The sequence below is a fragment of the Thalassophryne amazonica genome, chromosome 12, assembly GCF_902500255.1.
Source record: "Thalassophryne amazonica chromosome 12, fThaAma1.1, whole genome shotgun sequence".
Taxonomy (NCBI): Eukaryota; Metazoa; Chordata; class Actinopteri; order Batrachoidiformes; family Batrachoididae; genus Thalassophryne; species Thalassophryne amazonica.
In genome coordinates this window covers 103,250,674-103,266,526 of record NC_047114.1, presented here as the reverse complement: position 1 = coordinate 103,266,526, position 15,853 = coordinate 103,250,674, and the positions used below count along the sequence as shown (strand labels likewise).

Genomic DNA, 15,853 nt, shown 5'->3' with positions numbered 1-15,853 from the left:
CTGCCATCCAAGCAACGTCTTTTTCAGGGACGTCCCTGCTTATTTCATCAAGACAATGCCAAGTCACATTCTGCACGTGTTACAACAGTGTGGCTTCGTAGTAAAAGAGTGCGGGTACTAGACTGGCCTGCCTGCAGTCCAGACCTGTCGCCCACTGAAAATGTGTGGCACATTATGAAGCTCAAAATACGACAACGGAGACCCCGGACTGTTGAACAACTGAAGTCGTACATCAAGCAAGAATGGAAAAGAATTCCACCTACAAAGCTTCAACAATTAGTGTCCTCAGTTCCCAAATGCTTATTGAGTGTTGTTAGAAGGAAAGGTGATGTAACACAGTGGTAAACATACCACTGTCCCAGCTTTTTAGAAACATGTTACAGGCATCCATTTCAAAATGAGCAAATATTTGCACAAAAATAATGTTTATCAGTTTGAACATTAAATATCTTGTTTTTGTGGTGTATTGTGGTGCAAAAATTCTTGAAAGGGTAGTTGTAAAACAGCTAACTGATCATCTGCAGAGGAATGGTCTATTTGAAGAGTTTCAGTCAGGTTTTAGAATTCATCATAGTACAGAAACAGCATTAGTGAAGGTTACAAATGATCTTCTTATGGCCTCAGACAGTGGACTCATCTCTGTGCTTGTCCTGTTAGACCTCAGTGCTGCTTTTGATACTGTTGACCATAAAATTTTATTACAGAGATTAGAGCATGCCATAGGTATTAAAGGCACTGCGCTGCGGTGGTTTGAATCATATTATCTAATAGATTACAATTTGTTCATGTAAATGGGGAATCTTCTTCACAGACTAAGGTTAATTATGGAGTTCCACAAGGTTCTGTGCTAGGACCAATTTTATTCACTTTATACATGTTTCCCTTAGGCAGTATTATTAGACGGTATTGCTTAAATTTTCATTGTTACGCAGATGATACCCAGCTTTATCTATCCATGAAGCCAGAGGACACACACCAATTAGCTAAACTGCAGGATTGTCTTACAGACATAAAGACATGGATGACCTCTAATTTCCTGCTTTTAAACTCAGATAAAACTGAAGTTACTGTACTTGGCCCCACAAATCTTAGAAACATGGTGTCTAACCAGATCCTTACTCTGGTTGGCATTAAAGTGCCTTGGGGCAACTGTTTGTTGTGATTTGGTGCTATATAAATAAAATTGATTTGATTTGATTTTGATTCTTCTGAACAATGTCTTGAACGTCCCATTTTCCTCAGGCTTTCAAAGAGAAAAGCATGTTCAACAGGTGCTGGCTTCATCCTTAAATAGGGGACACCTGATTCACACCTGTTTGTTCCACAAAGTTGACGAACTCACTGACTGAATGCCACACTACTATTATTGTGAACACCCCCTTTTCTACTTTTTTTTTTTTTTTTACTAATAGCTCAATTTCATAGCCTTAAGAGTGTGCATATCATGAATGCTTGGTCTTGTTGGATTTGTGAGAATCTACTGAATCTACTGGTACCTTATTTCCCATGTAACAATAAGAAATATACTCAAAACCTGGATTAATCTTTTTAGTCACATAGCACTACTATTATTCTGAACACTACTGTATCTGTACTGTAAGGTCTATTATGGATATAACAGCCTGTTCAGATCTGTGGCAGTGTGCACTGTGTGACGCACTGACCTGCAGTGGCACACGGTGCTTTCGGTTTGATTGCATGCTGTTCAAATCCACTGCACATGATGAATGCGTGCCGCATACATGTTACTACAAATCAACATTTCCTTTGCCCTCCCTGGCCAGAGTCCAGCGGACGTGGACATACATGGTACAAGCAGGGCAGGCTAGCAGGCTTTGCCCTGACCGATCAATCTCAGAGCTCAATCAGCTGCGATCAGATTGTTTCAAATGCTGTTTTGACGCCGTCAGAATATGTAGATTGTTATCAGATGGCGCACAAACTGCACATAGACAGCTGTCAGATGTGCATCCCATCTCAACTGCGCCAATAGTGTTTTGAACATGTGCTACACACTCGGAACAGCCGAGAGAATGGGACCAACTATGTAGACTGCTCCGAGATTGATGTCCATCCATCTTCAGAACGCACCTCGACACTTTCCGACTGTGGGTGGATGTGTCATTCTGACACCATTAGACCTCAATTGGCCTATGTGTGACGGGGTGTTACTTCAGATAGTTGATCCCAAGTATTGAAACTGCACTGTGCTTTTATTCCCCTTCTCTCCAGAGCATATCTCCACCTTTCCACACTAGACTCAACCTGCTCTCTACTCTCACTACAGATCACAATGTCATCTGCAAACATCATAGTCCATGGAGACTCTTGTCTGATCCCATCTGTCAACCTGTCCATCACCACTGCAAACAAGAAAGGACTCAGAACTGATCCTTGCTGAAATCCTACCTCCACCTTGAATGAGTGTGTCACTCCTACTGCGCATCTCACCGCTGTCACACTATCCTTGTACATGTCCTGCACAATCCTCACATACTTATCTGCCACTCCAAACTTCCTCATACAATACCACAACTCTTCTCTTGGCACCCTATCACAAGCTTTCTCTAAATCCACAAACACACTATGTAGCTCCATCTGGCTTTCACTATACTTCCCCATCAGTATTCTCAGAGCAAACACTGCAACTGTAGTGTTCTTTCTCAGCAGAAATCCATATTGCTGCTCACAGATCTTAACCTGTTTTCCAAGCCTAGATTCTACTTATCTTTCCCATAACTTCATGCTGTGGCTGATCAACTTTATGCCTCTGTAGAGTACAAATTGAGAGTACAAATTACGTTGGTTTCTTGATATTCAGGCAGCATTTGATAATGTATCAGTTGATACTATCAAAGTAGCTCTGCAGTCCAAACGTGAATAGCACTGTCACCAGATGGATTGTTGCTGTGCTTCAATGTAGAAGAGCAACAATTTCACTTGGTGACAGTCCAGTGACGATGGCAGTGAAGTGCGGGTGTCCTCAAGGAGGGGTTATCTCTCCTCTTTGCTAGTTACTTGTTGTGGACAGCCTTCTCACTGAGTTAAATAATCTCAGATTGTACACCCTGTCATGATATGGACTTTTTGTATCATGTTTGCTCTGTTTAGTCTTGCTTAGTTTTGTCAGTGTGTGATTTCTCTTGTTGGGGTTTTCCTGCTTGAGCTTTGTCTTTCCCTATCTCTCTTGTTTGTCTCTCTTGGTGCTTGGTGGTGGGCAATGCACTCAGTCTGGGTCACAACCTGTTCTGGAATTTTCCACACACCTGTTTCTAATCTGTAGCTCATCACAACGGTTTATATCACTACACGTAGTCAAAAATAAAAAATAAACTCCTGTCCCGAAGCAGCTGTATTTCAGAATTTGGTCAATGATATCCTACGTGAGTTCTTGAATAAATTTGTTTATTTAGACGACATTCTGATCTTTTCCCCCAACAAAGAGACACAAACACACACGATATGTACATGCAGTTCTGGACACCCTGTTACATAATCACCTATTTGTAAAAGCAGAAAAATGTGAATTTCATAAAACCTCAGTGTCGTTTTTGGGGTTCGTAATCGCTCAGGGTGAGATATGTATGGACCCGGAAAAGGTTGCGGTGGTACGTGATTGGTTGACCCCTAAGAACCATAAAGAGGTACAAGAGGATTTGCTCATTTCTACCATAAATTCATCCGCAACTTCAGTACCGTGGCTGCACCCTTTCATAACGTCACCTCGTTCCTCCAGGCCTTTCATTAGTCGCCGGAGTGTGATGAGGCCTTTCAGGTCCTAAAGAAACACTTCACTGCGGCCCCCGTCCTACTCCTTCCTGACCCTGCCTGACAGTTTGTGATAGAAGTTGATGCTTCCGACGTAGGGGTTGGAGCAATCTTGGCTCAAAGTGATCCTGTCGATAAGTTACATCCTTGTGCCTACCTTTCTAAGAAATTATCTGTTGCTGAATGAAATTATAATATCGGCAACCGGGAACTACTGGCGGTAAAAGTGGCTTTGGAGGAGTGGCGCCATTGGCTTGAGGGGGCACAGGAGCCATTCTTAGTGTGGACTGACAAAAATTTATCTGCGCACGGCAAAACAATTAAATGCCAGACAGGCCCATTGGGCTATTTTCTTTACCTGTTTTAACTTTGTGCTTTCGTACCGTCCAGGCTCTATAAATGACAAACCGGATGCGCTCTCCCAACAGGGAGACCCCTCCTTTGTTCCGTCCGAACCCAGTAAAATTTTTCCTGCTTCTTGTTTTGTTTCCGCCATTACCTGGGACATTGAGACTAAGGTCTGGTCTGCCGCTCGCGACATTCTCATTCTTCCAGGGTGTCCGAAAGGGACACTGTTTGTACCTGATGCACTTAGAGGGGAAGTCATTTGGTGGGGACACTATAGCCAGTTTGCTTGCCACCCAGAAATGAAGAATACCGTGCAGATCATCAGGGAAAGGTTTTGGTGGCCTCGCAAGTTATCTGACATTACCGACTACGTAAAAGCTTGCCAAATGTGTGCTTGTGCTATACATAAATCATCCACTCGCTCTCCGTCCGGCAAACTTGTGCAAATGCCTGTCCCCACACGACCGTGGTCACACATCTCCCTTGACTTTGTAACTGGTCTTCCTTCCACTAAGTGTAATACTGTAATTCTCACTGTGGTGGTCCGTTTGTCCAAGATGGCACATTTCGTGCCCTTGCCTAAATTACCTACCGCCAAAGAACTGCAGAAGCACTGTTAAATCACAAATTTAAACTGCATGGTTTCCCTCAGGACACTGTTTCTGACTGTGGTCCCCAGTTTATATTGCAGTTCTGGAAGGAGTTCTGCTGTCTCCTGGGGGTTTCCTCCAGCCTTACGTCGGAGTATCATCCACAAGCTAATAGACAAACAGAAAGCATCAATCAGGAATTGGAGAAGGGACTACGATACGTAAGGTTAATTAGGTCAGCTGAGTAGGGAGGTGCCAGTCCATGAACAATTTTATAGGTCAGCAGCAGAACCTTAAAATTTGATCTCACAGGGACAGGAAGCCCAGTGAAGAGACGCCAAAATGGATGTAATGTGGTCAAACTTTCTGCTTCATGTCAAAAGTCTGGCTGCAGCATTTTGAACCAATCAGAGAGCCCTAATGCTGGACTGCGGTAAACAAGAAAATAGAACATTGCAGTAGTCCAATTTAGAAGAGATAAACACATGGATCAGGGTCTCAGCATCAGCCATAGACAGGATGGGATGAATCCTGAAGAAGGATACAAATGAAATTGCCTCTGCCTTTGCCTCTACTGGTGGTTGGCTCTCACTGCGGTATTGTATCACTTCCTGTTCCGGAGCACAGCGGTGTTTTTCTGTATCTGTTAGCCATTTAATCTGCGCAGTTAGATTGATCTAGTTATCTAGATTACGATTTGTTTCCCAGTGTAATCTTTACGTGCCTTAACTAAAGCACTCCTTCTGCTGAATCACCTCTAAATTATTTACACATTATTCACTTTGCGTGTTTTTAGGAATCCGCTAGCTTAGCGTAGCTACTAGCTCTTAGCCGATTTAGCATGGCGGCTTCTCCTGTCTCTCCCGCACGTTTCTGCTCTGGGTGTGAAATGTTTAGTTATTCCTCGGCCTCCTTTAGCAGTAATGGTACTTGTAATAAGTGTAGCTTATTCGTAGCTTTGGAGGCCAGGCTGGGCGAATTGGAGACTCGGCTCCGCACCGTGGAAAATTCTACAGCTAGCCAGGCCCCTGTAGTCGGTGCGGACCAAGGTAGCTTAGCCGCCGTTAGTTACCCCTGGCAGATCCCGAGCAGCCGGGAAAGCAGGCCGACTGGGTGACTGTGAGGAGGAAGCGTAGCCCTAAACAGAAGCCCCGTGTACACCGCCAACCCATTCACATCTCTAACCGTTTTTCCCCACTCGGCGACACACCCGCCGAGGATCAAACTCTGGTTATTGGCGACTCTGTTTTGCGAAATGTGAAGTTAGCGACACCAGCAACCATAGTCAATTGTCTTCCGGGGGCCAGAGCAGGCAACATTGAAGGAAATTTGAAACTGCTGGCTAAGGCTAAGCGTAAATTTGGTAAGATTGTAATTCACGTCGGCAGTAATGACACCCGGTTACGCCAATCGGAGGTCACTAAAATTAACATTAAATCGGTGTGTAACTTTGCAAAAACAATGTCGGACTCTGTAGTTTTCTCTGGGCCCCTCCCCAATCAGACCGGGAGTGACATGTTCTCCTTGAATTGCTGGCTGTCTGAGTGGTGTCCAAAAAATGAGGTGGGCTTCATAGATAATTGGCAAAGCTTCTGGGGAAAACCTGGTCTTGTTAGGAGAGACGGCATCCATCCCACTTTGGATGGAGCAGCTCTCATTTCTAGAAATCTGGCCAATTTTCTAAATCCTCCAAACGTGACTATCCAGGGTTGGGACCAGGAAGCAGAGTTGTAGTCTTACACACCTCTCTGCAGCTTCTCTCCCCCTGCCATCCCCTCATTACCCCATCCCCGTAGAGACGGTGCCTGCTCCCAGACCACCAATAACCAGCAAAAATCTATTTAAGCATAAAAATTCAAAAAGAAAAAATAATATAGCACCTTCAACTGCACCACAGACTAAAACAGTTAAATGTGGTCTATTAAACATTAGGTCTCTCTCTTCTAAGTCCCTGTTGGTAAATGATATAATAATTGATCAACATATTGATTTATTCTGCCTTACAGAAACCTGGTTACAGCAGGATGAATATGTTAGTTTAAATGAGTCAACACCCCCGAGTCACACTAACTGTCAGAATGCTCGTAGCACGGGCCGGGGCGGAGGATTAGCAGCAATCTTCCATTCCAGCTTATTAATTAATCAAAAACCCAGACAGAGCTTTAATTCATTTGAAAGCTTGACTCTTAGTCTTGTCCATCCAAATTGGAAGTCCCAAAAACCAGTTTTATTTGTTATTATCTATCGTCCACCTGGTCGTTACTGTGAGTTTCTCTGTGAATTTTCAGACCTTTTGTCTGACTTAGTGCTTAGCTCAGATAAGATAATTATAGTGGGCGATTTTAACATCCACACAGATGCTGAGAATGACAGCCTCAACACTGCATTTAATCTATTATTAGACTCTATCGGCTTTGCTCAAAAAGTAAATGAGTCCACCCACCACTTTAATCATATCTTAGATCTTGTTCTGACTTATGGTATGGAAATAGAAGACTTAACAGTATTCCCTGAAAACTCCCTTCTGTCTGATCATTTCTTAATAACATTTACATTTACTCTGATGGACTACCCAGCAGTGGGGAATAAGATTCATTACACTAGAAGTCTTTCAGAAAGCGCTGTAACTAGGTTAAGGATATGATTCCTTCTTTATGTTCTCTAATGCCATATACCAACACAGTGCAGAGTAGCTACCTAAACTCTGTAAGTGAGATAGAGTATCTCGTCAATAGTTTTACATCCTCATTGAAGACAACTTTGGATGCTGTAGCTCCTCTAAAAAAAGAGAGCTTTAAATCAGAAGTGCCTGACTCCGTGGTATAACTCACAAACTCGTAGCTTAAAGCAGATAACCCGTAAGTTGGAGAGGAAATGGCGTCTCACTAATTTAGAAGATCTTCACTTAGCCTGGAAAAAGAGTCTGTTGCTCTATAAAAAAGCCCTCCGTAAAGCTAGGACATCTTTCTACTCATCACTAATTGAAGAAAATAAGAACAACCCCTAGGTTTCTTTTCAGCACTGTAGCCAGGCTGACAAAGAGTCAGAGCTCTATTGAGCTGAGTATTCCATTAACTTTAACTAGTAATGACTTCATGACTTTCTTTGCTAACAAAATTTTAACTATTAGAGAAAAAATTACTCATAACCATCCCAAAGACGTATCGTTATCTTTGGCTGCTTTCAGTGATGCCGGTATTTGGTTAGACTCTTTCTCTCCGATTGTTCTGTCTGAGTTATTTTCATTAGTTACTTCATCCAAACCATCAACATGTTTATTAGACCCCATTCCTACCAAGCTGCTCAAGGAAGCCCTACCATTATTTAATGCTTCGATCTTAAATATGATCAATCTATCTTTATTAGTTGGCTATGTACCACAGGCTTTTAAGGTGGCAGTAATTAAACCATTACTTAAAAAGCCATCACTTGACCCAGCTATCTTAGCTAATTATAGGCCAATCTCCAACCTTCTTTTTCTCTCAAAAATTCTTGAAAGGGTAGTTGTAAAACAGCTAACTGATCATCTGCAGAGGAATGGTCTATTTGAAGAGTTTCAGTCAGGTTTTAGAATTCATCATAGTACAGAAACAGCATTAGTGAAGGTTACAAATGATCTTCTTATGGCCTCGGACAGTGGACTCATCTCTGTGCTTGTTCTGTTAGACCTCAGTGCTGCTTTTGATACTGTTGACCATAAAATTTTATTACAGAGATTAGAGCATGCCATAGGTATTAAAGGCACTGCGCTGCGGTGGTTTGAATCATATTTGTCTAATAGATTACAATTTGTTCATGTAAATGGGGAATCTTCTTCACAGACTAAAGTTAATTATGGAGTTCCACAAGGTTCTGTGCTAGGACCAATTTTATTCACTTTATACATGCTTCCCTTAGGCAGTATTATTAGACGGTATTGCTTAAATTTTCATTGTTACGCAGATGATACCCAGCTTTATCTATCCATGAAGCCAGAGGACACACACCAATTAGCTAAACTGCAGGATTATCTTACAGACATAAAGACATGGATGACCTCTAATTTCCTGCTTTTAAACTCAGATAAAACTGAAGTTATTGTACTTGGCCCCACAAATCTTAGAAACATGGTGTCTAACCAGATCCTTACTCTGGATGGCATTACCCTGACCTCTAGTAATACTGTGAGAAATCTTGGAGTCATTTTTGATCAGGATATGTCATTCAAAGCGCATATTAAACAAATATGTAGGACTGCTTTTTTGCATTTAGTTATGCTGCTATAGACGTAGACTGCTGGGGGGTTCCCATGATGCACTGAGTGTTTCTCTTTTTGCTCTGTATGCACCACTCTGCATTTAATCATTAGTGATTGATCTCTGCTCCCCTCCACAGCATGTCTTTTTCCTGGTTCTCTCCCTCAGCCCCAACCAGTCCCAGCAGAAGACTGCCCCTACCTGAGCCTGGTTCTGCTGGAGGTTTCTTCCTGTTAAAAGGGAGTTTTTCCTTCCCACTGTAGCCAAGTGCTTGCTCACAGGGGGTCGTTTTGACCGTTGGGGTTTTACATAATTATTGTATGGCTTTTGCCTTACAATATAAAGCGCCTTGGGGCAACTGTTTGTTGTGATTTGGCGCTATATAAAAAAATTGATTGATTGATTGATTGATTGAAATTATGTTGACCAGAAAAACGTGAAATATCTTTGGTTCCTACGGTCTACAACGACAGTAAGTGGGTTTTCTTTTTTCTTCCTCCAGTTTCCATGCCGTCCCAACTTTTTCTGATTTGACGTTGTAATTCAAATGTCAACTCAGGACCATTTGTGGTTTCAGTTCTTTGTGACCCAGAAACACGAAGAATACTCTGGTGTTCTAACACATTGTCAGATTTTGAAATACCATGTTATGTTTTTAGGTGTGACGAAAGGTGCGTATAGGACAGATATTCCAACTGAAGCTCCAAAGTGTTCTCACTGGTCCATATTAAATGCTAACATCAGCCCAGTGACCCTGACTAACGTGACTGTGAGCCCAGGAGCCGGTCCTGAGACCAGACCAGAACCTGGTCTTACTGGCAGTATCCTCTGTATTCTGGGAGGGCAGGTCGTCCACAGGGCTCCTCCTTCTTACTGCCATCGTCTCTCAGCTCCAGAAGCAAACACCGTCCTGGAATGGAGACAGAGCAGGTGATCAGCTGGCAAGAAAAACGACCAGCAGAGGAGAAGTAAGAGTTACCTGTGGGTGTGGATTCAGCCGAGCTGTGACCGGCTGCTTCCAAGCAGAAAGGATTTACTCTGTAGTGCTGAAAGACAGTTTGTGCTTTGAGTCATCAAGATTTTCAATCTGCATAAAATGCTGACATGAAGCAGCTGTTAACATCCTGCGTGAAGACACACAAACACTTATACAGCGCGGTTCTGTGTCTGAGTGCACGTGCACACATACCCATACGTGTACATTAGGGTGGTCCCAAAAAACAAACTTAAACTTTTTCAAGGTGCTTCTTCACTTTTGGTTCCTTTAGGGCCCGGTCACCCGGTACATGACGATAGCTGGATGAAGGAGAAAAGGTCAAAAAGCCACAGATCATCGAGTAAAGGTGAACGAAAGATCCTGTACCTTTCCCATCACCGAAAATCCTGCGAATCACGAGCGAAGAAAGAAACAAACCAAAAAACCAAAACTAGCAAAAGATGAACGCAGCGAACGTCGACCATGACGCTTTAAACAAAATTTAATGAAAATGAAAACGAAATGAAACAGTCATGATGATGTGACCAAACGCGGGTATAAAACCAAGTGCGCCCAGCCCCGTCCTCATAACCGCAGCACCTGCAAGTGCAGGATGTTGGTTGTCTTGACAGCAGGTGAGAGATTTTGTTTGTCTTCACAACAACGTGTGCGCACACGAAGGGTTAAAACAAGCAAAAATAGTTGAAGTAATTGATAAGACATTCTTTGTTATGATTAAGTACCAGTAGGAGTAAGACTGGACCCCCGACATGCAAGCAGCAAATGGTGGGAGTTAGATGAAAGGAACAGGTTTTTTTTTTGTTTCTGGTGACAATGAACAGTTCAAAGTGACCTTCAAATCCCAAAGCCTTTCAGTCAACAAAGTGAACAAATCAACAATGTGAAACAAGGGAGTAACTTTGATTTTGATATTGGTGGGGACACAAAAGTGCTCCAAGACAAAGAATTTTTTTTGCATTACCAATCATAAGTTCATGTCATGCAGATGTTATAAGTTAACGAGCCATCCAATGGTTAGGGAGTTGGTCTTTCAATCACAGGGTTGCAGGCTCAAATCCCAACTTTACCTCTCTTTACACCTCCATCCATGACTGGAGTGACCTTGAGCAAAGCAACTAACCTAACATTGCTCCAGTTATACATTTAAATTGAATTAATCGAGGATGGATATTTAACACGAAGTATTGCAATGACCCTATCTGCTAGTGTTGTGACGTTCATGAATAGGGATGGGTATTGATAAGATTTTATTGATATTGATGCCATTATCGATTCTGCTTATTGATCCAATTCCTTATCGATTCCTTTATCGATACCTCTTGTGAATTTTGTACTAAAAGTAGGCTTTACAGGTTTTCTATGTATTTCATTGAGTCTTAAAGTAAATAAATATGAAATTGGTCACTGTATCCTTGATCTCTGGACATAAATAAAAATAAACAAACCAGTGTTTCACTTTGAAGTTATTAATTCCGACTGGATTCTATCGTTCTATCTTGACTCGTCAGAGAGCCGCGCAACGTTTGGAGCTGTGTGAACAGAACGGAGGATGATTCTCGTTTCTTTCTCCCAACAAGACAGGAGTCCCAGTTAGTAACTTTAATCCACACAAAAGTGAATCACGATTGACATATTCAGGGATGAAAGTGGTGAAAAACAAAAAAAGCTGAAACCCAAAATTACCCCCCAACACCACCTGCACAAAAATGTTTGAATTCTAGAAGCTCTGAAATGCAATCTGGGACTATTCCAGACAATAAACTGCAGTGAGTGCAGCATCCATTTAGTGAGAAAAAAAAAACAACTTTCCTTATTCAGATTCATTCCAGTAGTATTCTGCTCTTACTAGGATGCAGCAGTTTTCTAGTTTGGCAGATAGTTCTGGAGGAAATCACTGAAGAAATTAACAAACTGAAAATATGGTTTGACCGAAAGAAACTGTCATTAAACTTAAATAAGACTGTTGTGTTTCTATTCAGGTTCTTTTTGTCTCTTTCTCTAAAACTGTATATAATAATCATTAGATTATTAATATATAAACAAAAATAAATTTAAAAAATATTACAATTTGAAAACAAATGCACCTGAACGTGATGACAGCTGCAACTGCTTAATGCTAACTTTTAACATTGAAAACGCCAGACATGCTAACGTGTTAGCATCGGTCCTGTTTTTAAGTTATAAAATACATCTATCAACTGTTTCAGAAGACCATAACAGGTTGGTTTAACATAAAAAAGGTAAATAATACTCACAGACATATGTTCTTTAGGGTTTAAGCGGGGGGAAATTAAGCGAAAGAAAGAAAGAATAAACGAAGCAATTGAAGCACTGTTTCAATCTGCGAACCACTGCTTCGATTGGTTCAAGGTTCAAAGCAAAGCTGCGCTGCAGAAAAGTTGATTACGGACCCGCTGCAGGGTCTGTAATCAATGTAGAGAAATGATCATTTTCCTGACAAACATCCCCCAAAATAACGGCGACTCTGAAGGACCGATAACAGAATCGTTAAGCACAAAGCTTATTGATGTCGGTGGATCGACTCATTTCTTAATGATACCCGAAAGGAACCAGTTCTCGATACCCATCCCTATTCGTGAATGAATCGATTCCCGTTTGTCTGTCTGTTATCCGCCCGTGCAGTCTTTTAATAAGTTCCCTGCAACTGTGCAGTAGCCTATAGCTCTAACGATGCGTCCTGCCACGTTGCTAAAACCTGCCTAGTGCCTAAAGAGCAGAAGAAGCCTAATGCTTTTAAGAAGGGTTTCCATTCATGAAAGGGATTTTGCTTAGTTTTTAAAGCTTGATGGAGACCCTGCACTTACATTCCTGACTGTGAAGAATGAACGAATATCTCGTTTCTTGGGGGTGGGGGTGTCATCCATTACCAAATATCACAGAAGTCTAGCTCAAGAGAGAGAGATAGGGGCGGGGGGGGACGGGGGTCGATGGACGGTCGCGGCCACTGTGGTAAGTGGTGCTGCTTGGAGTGACAAGTGGGATAGACAACCACGTTAGCGAGAAACGGGTAGCTAATCAGACAAGGATATCTACCTTAAAGAGGGGGGCTTCGAGCAGTGGCATACATTTAACCCTTTATGTGCCATATTAATGGAGGACAGCAGTTTTATTGGTCGTGATTACACAGTAGGGGGCTGAATATTGGTAGGGACGTGACACTAGCGTCCCTACCCAAATTACGCCATAGATGTGAAAGGAACCAAATCCTTCAAAAGACAAAGTGGAAAAAAAAAAATTGGCCGGCAACAGAAAAGCCACAGGAGTGGTTTAAATAAGTTCACTGATTAACCACAGATGTACTGACCAGCCAACTGGATGAGAAGGCTGAAGATGGAAAGGTGCTGACAAGAAAAGAACACAAGGAGGCAGCAAAGAAACATCTGAACATGACAAGTGACATTATAAAAAAAAAACAAAAAAAAAACACACACACACATGAGAACAAAAAACATATGAGATGGTTCCCTCTCCGGGAACCATCACCTTATCGTGGTGGAGAGGTTTTGTCACGCCCGGCGGGTGCCAGGCACCCGAAGTGTTTGGACCCAAAATGCAAACTCTCGGACTACCGGATGAAGAAGAAATCGTGGTCTTTAATTCTGGCTCTGGTTCGGCACACAAGTGATCAGTCGGCGAGGCAGAAGTACAAACAGGGTCAGGCAAAAACGCAGTCATAGGCGAGCAGGGTTCAAAGGCACGAGCAGACACAGACATCATGGGCAAGGCAAAAGGCAAAGTAAAAAAAAAAACACAAAGCAGGATCTGGATACACGGCAAAAACAGGACTAGATACAGAGCTGGTAAGTGTGCAAAGACAACAAACGAGCAAGGGTGTGGTGGCTGGGTGGAGATTAAATAAGACAGGAGTTAACTAGGTGCACGTGAGGAACAATCAAGAAGGAGGCGTGCTAGTTGAACGAAGATACTTCATTGTGCAAGACAGTGAGGGAGGACAACTTAAGGTGGCGTGAAGAAAAAAAAGATATGTGAACAGGTGCACAGAGTGTGAGTGAAAGAAGACAAAGCAGACAGAGTTAAAGTGAGAGAAAAACATGACAGGTGCAGGATGTGAAGTGAACATAAATAACTGGGCATGAGACAAGGACATGAAAGCAGGTGCAGGATGTGAAGTAGGAACAAGAGGCAAAAACAAAACTGAGCTACAACTGAACAGGAGTCAAACAGGAACATGAGGACTAGACTAAACAAGAACTGGCAACATGGACTAGAATACAAGACGGAGCAAAATACTAAAATGACATTAAACAAAAACTGACTAAAGAAAACTAGGCAGTAATACCAACCATAAGAAGAAGCAGTGAACAAACATTAACCAAAACAAATCCTGACATAACAGTACAAAAAATATTATAACCAAAAGAACAAGTGATAACTAAATAAACAATGACTGACAACTAGAACAGAATGAAAGGCCAAAGTAAAAAGTAACAGAAAACAAAGTGACAAATCAAAACAGAACAGAGAATAACTGTTAATGACTATGATGAAACTGAAGACAACTATGATGAAAATGAAATCACTAGTGAATCATAACAAAAAGAACAAAGTGACAAGAAAAACATGACAGAATAATTCATGATGAAAATTACTGATAAATCAATGTTGAAGCAGACAGAAACCATGAAAAGAGGAAAATCAAGGGCTTAGTGCCCTGACGGGGCCCAGTTCCTGACAGGTTTGTGTGTCACTATGACCCCGAGAGCTGTGCTGTCTGGAGCCTTTGTGCTCCTGGTAGGGTCTCCCATGGCAAATTTGTCTCAGGAGAGAGGCCAGACTAAGAATGGTTCACAAGACAAAGAGGTGACATCACTTATCTCAGACCTGATAAGCTTATCATCCGTCCGCGTTCCAGCACTCCAAAGTAATCTCGGAACTTGAAGGTTATGATGTCAGAAAGGTTTTTTGTTGTTTTTATTTTCATATGACTGGTACAATCACATCACAACATGGATTACTGAAGGGGGGGGGGGGCTCTTATCTGCGAATATTAACATTAATAGTCTGAGGAATAAAATCTGTGAGTTAACTAATGTGTAAATACAAACTACACATACTTGCTATTTCAGAAACTCATCTGGACTCTTCTTTTGATGACACAGAGTTATATATTGATGGTTACAATATTTACAGAAATGATAGAAACAGATCTGGTGGTGGAGTTGTTTTTTAGATACAATCTGTGAGACGTTGGACACCCGTACTGCTGTGGGTCAGGATACGTACTTTATGGGTGATTTCAACATCGACTGGTTTTCTAAAAGCTGCCATTTAAGAAATAAGTTGTTTACTGTTACTACTACATGTGGATTTATTCAGGTTATTGATAAAGCTACAATACATGTTAAGAATGATGGTGACAGAATATCAACATGTATTGATCATATTTTTACCAGTTCTCCTGAGCGGTGTAGTAAAGTAATTTTTGTTCCCGTTGGCTGTAGTGATCATAACCTGATCATACTGTATTAGCCATGATGGTAGGTGGACCTGGAGCCACAGTTACATTCAAGAGGTCATATAAAATGTTTAATGATGAGAAATTTGTTGATGATGTTAAAGCCATTCGATGGTCTGAGGTGTTATCTATTCACAATCGTGAAATTGCACTTTCAAGATTTAATAGTTTATTCCTGCCTTTAGTGGAAATTCATGCTCCTTTGAGGAAGTTTACTGTCAGGAACATCGTCACACCCTGGTTGGTTGGATGATGAAATTAAAGACTCTATTAAAATGAGAGATCAGATGAAAAAGGCGGCGATTATAACAGGAAATAAATCCGACTGGGATCTTTATCGTAAAATGAGGAACTCTGTCACTAAACTGAATAGAAAGAAAATAATTGTTTTGAGGATCGAGTTCAGAAGCAGGAACTA

General features: G+C 41.7%; 1 protein-coding gene across 2 annotated transcripts in view; it reads right to left on the bottom strand.

Annotated features, from left to right (window-relative positions):
* The window catches only part of si:dkey-181m9.8 (E3 ubiquitin-protein ligase RNF31), a 156,095-nt gene that overhangs the window by 12,487 nt on the left and 127,755 nt on the right, over window positions 1-15,853 (bottom strand). For both annotated transcript variants that reach the window (XM_034183161.1, XM_034183162.1), the window contains exons 17-18: window positions 9,921-9,987; window positions 9,758-9,851 (exon numbers count right to left, since the gene is read on the bottom strand). In XM_034183161.1, the coding sequence (XP_034039052.1) occupies window positions 9,758-9,851; window positions 9,921-9,987 (161 nt within the window). The remainder of the gene's footprint in view (window positions 1-9,757; window positions 9,852-9,920; window positions 9,988-15,853) is intronic.